This window comes from Mus pahari, chromosome 8, assembly GCF_900095145.1.
Source record: "Mus pahari chromosome 8, PAHARI_EIJ_v1.1, whole genome shotgun sequence".
Lineage (NCBI taxonomy): Eukaryota > Metazoa > Chordata > Mammalia > Rodentia > Muridae > Mus > Mus pahari.
Window position 1 is genome coordinate 47,885,026 of NC_034597.1, and position 2,701 is coordinate 47,887,726.

The 2,701-nt window shown below is 63.6% G+C and overlaps 2 protein-coding genes across 5 annotated transcripts in view; both read right to left on the reverse strand.

Annotated features, from left to right (window-relative positions):
• The window catches only part of Zmym5 (zinc finger MYM-type containing 5), a 23,787-nt gene extending 22,605 nt beyond the window's left edge, over positions 1 to 1,182 (reverse strand). Inside the window, exon 1 of one of the 4 annotated variants that reach the window (XM_029541812.1) lies at positions 963 to 1,182. In XM_029541812.1, the coding sequence (XP_029397672.1) occupies positions 963 to 1,182 (220 nt within the window). Of the gene's footprint in view, positions 1 to 136; positions 467 to 704; positions 833 to 962 lie in introns of those variants that run through there. The other 3 variants (XM_029541813.1, XM_029541814.1, XM_021203442.2) reach the window with 3 other exon arrangements.
• Positions 1,183 to 1,672: 490 nt separating this feature from the next.
• Positions 1,673 to 2,376, reverse strand: LOC110326008. The gene has a single exon (XM_021204186.1). The coding sequence runs from the start codon at positions 2,097 to 2,099 to the stop codon at positions 1,749 to 1,751; it is 351 nt and encodes a 116-aa protein (XP_021059845.1). The 5' UTR covers positions 2,100 to 2,376; the 3' UTR covers positions 1,673 to 1,748.
• Between the last annotated feature and the right edge of the window lie 325 nt (positions 2,377 to 2,701).

The following is a 2,701-nucleotide window of genomic DNA, read 5'->3' on the forward strand; positions in this document are numbered from 1 at the left end:
CACACACACACACACACACACACACACACACACACACACAGAGTAAGCATCAACAGCTTGAAGATAACACCAAACCCTGAACGCTAGAGGAAACAAATAAATCAAGGTGAAGTTATTCCCAAGCTGTTCTACCAACCTTCTCCAAATAAACAATAGATCAACTAAACAACTGCAGGACAAGCTCTCAATATATTCTTCCCAGTTAGAATGATTAGACCGCACAGCTGAGTAGAAGAGTAAACGCGTCCTCGAAGGCAGAAAGGGATTCATATTTCTCCTAAGTAGTTACCACTCAAGTACCAATCCGCCGAAGGAGAGGTTCAACAATTGGGTCCCATTGGCCGCAAGCACTTGATTAGGGCCTAACTACTCAGTAGCCCGCGACAGGCACCAGGTCAGCCATTAGAAACTGGCCCAAATAAGACTAAAAGCTGCGACAGACCGAGCAAAAGAGAAAACACCGCGGGACGTAAGCGGACGCCCCATAACGCGGAAAACTTGGGGTCTCGGTTGGACAGACAGGGTGGGAGTGCGGCCCCCAGGCGGGAGGGCCAAAGGGCCCCTCCCCGGCCCGCCCGCCCGCAGCACAGAAAGGAAAACACCCCGCGACCTCCGGCCGCTGCCGCCCGCACCCGGAGGCTCTCGCGCTCCCTGCCCCGCGGCCGCCTCACCCAGCCCGCCCGGCCGCACCCGCGCTCCCTCACCCCTCGGGCCGCACGCGAAGCCGCCCTGGACATCAGCGCGGCCCCCAGCGCACCCTCAGGCCCCGACGCAGCAGCGGCGACGCCGGCCGCCGCGGGCTGCTAAGCCGGGCTCGGTGGGAGGCTCCCGACGCTGCCCTCACCCATCTCCGCCTCCCCAGTCGCCCCCGCCTCCGCCTCCTCCTCCCGAGGCTGCGCTGCTCCCGGCCACCCCCACTCTCCGCGGCCCTCGACAGGAAAGACGGCGGGGAGAAGCCTCACCCGGTTCTGGCTGCAGCTCCGCGGAACGAACCTCCCCTCCCCCGGCCCACCCCCCTTCGGCGACACGCACAACTCCGCTCGGTCCAGTCCCGGCTTTAGCGCTGGTGAGGAGGAGGCAGAGGAGGCGGCGGCGGCGCGGCGGAGCCCGGGGAGGCCCCGCCCTCCGCACGCTCATTGGCTGCTGGCGTGGGCGGCCCGGAATGCCTCGGGCAGGTTCCATTGGCCCGGTCGGCCTTCTTTCAGGACCCTCCTCGGTGAGGTAGTCACGGCGGCTGTCCGTCAGACCTGAGCCACGCCCTCGGGCCTGCCGGCCCTCCCCCCTGCCACCAGCCGCGGGCTGGGCCGGCCCTCCCTCCTTCCCTCCCTCCCTCCCTCCCTCCCGACCTCCCTCCCTCCGTGCCCCCGCCCCGCCCCCACTCGCGGGGTCCGCCCGGGTCAGGAGCCCGAGTGGCGCTGCCCGCAGTTCGGCTCGCGCTTCGGCCCTGGGGGCGGGCGATCTTCGTCGAGGCTTCCCGTGGGCCCGGGATCGGGACCCTGGGTCTCGGCCTCCAGACGGTCGCCGCGGTCCCCTGCGANTCTGCTCGAGGAGAGACGCGGCCTCGATGACCCGGTGTCCTCCCTGTCCAGGCCCCAAGACCCCGGCGACTGGCGAGCCCGGCAGTGCCTGCGGCGGACCGAGGGGGCGAGCCCGGCCGCGGCCGCAAGGGGACGACTGGTTCGCTGGCGGCCGTGCAGGCGCTTCCACCTTGCCTGGCCCGTGGGAAGGGTGTCCCACCTCCGCCATGGCTACGGCGGGAGGAGACGTCGGCCTCCATTTTGTGGGATCTGTTGGGAGAACTTGGGGCCNATCAGAACCGAACCCGTGGGGACGAGAAACTTGGCCCGGAACGAGCCCNATCGCGCTCTACCATAGGCCTTGTCCTCGGCCGCCAAGAGTTTGCGCGCCGAGATTGCGGCGGGACCGCACGACAGTGGTGACCCCAGACTGCCGCCGGGCAAGATGGAGCCCCGGGCTCCCTTAGCGGGCTCGCGCCCCTGGGACCCGGGCTGTCTGGGCTCGGCCGTCGGTGCCTGGCCGAGCATGCGCTCCGGGCCTGCCCGGCGCCTGTCCTCCACGTTGGCCGGGCCTCGGGCCATCGCGTGCCCTTCGCGTCAGTCCTGGCTCCGTGGGCAGTGACCCTTGCACGGGAGTCCCACCGGGCGCATTCGGAGCGGAGCCGCTGGAGGGCGGCACGAGGGTCTTTTGTTCCTCGTCTACACCTACGTCTTTGGCTGGAGACTTGGTGCCAGATTTCCAGGACTCCCTGTAACCTAAGAAATGCACTTCGCCCTGGTGGCTGTTAGCGGGATTACAACTGATGCTCTTAGGTTAGATTGAAGTACTTGTTACATAATACGTGAAAATAATGACTCTTAACTGGACTTGGTGGTGCATACTTTTAGATCCAACCCTCGCAGGCAGAGGCAGTTGGATCTCTGTGAGTTCGAGGCCAGGCAGGTCTACAAAGTGGATACCTGGACAGTCATGGCTACACAGAAAAAACCCTGTCTTGAAAAATCAAAAGAACAAAAATATATATGGGTCTGTCTTTTAAGACAATGTCTAGCATAGTCTGGCCTGGAATTCTGTGATCTTCCTTCTGCCTCTGGAGTATTGGGATGGTAAGCATGTCACCACTGCTTTCTTGGTTTAGGCTTAGATATGATTTGAAAACAAAATCCCACACCTCATAGAACAC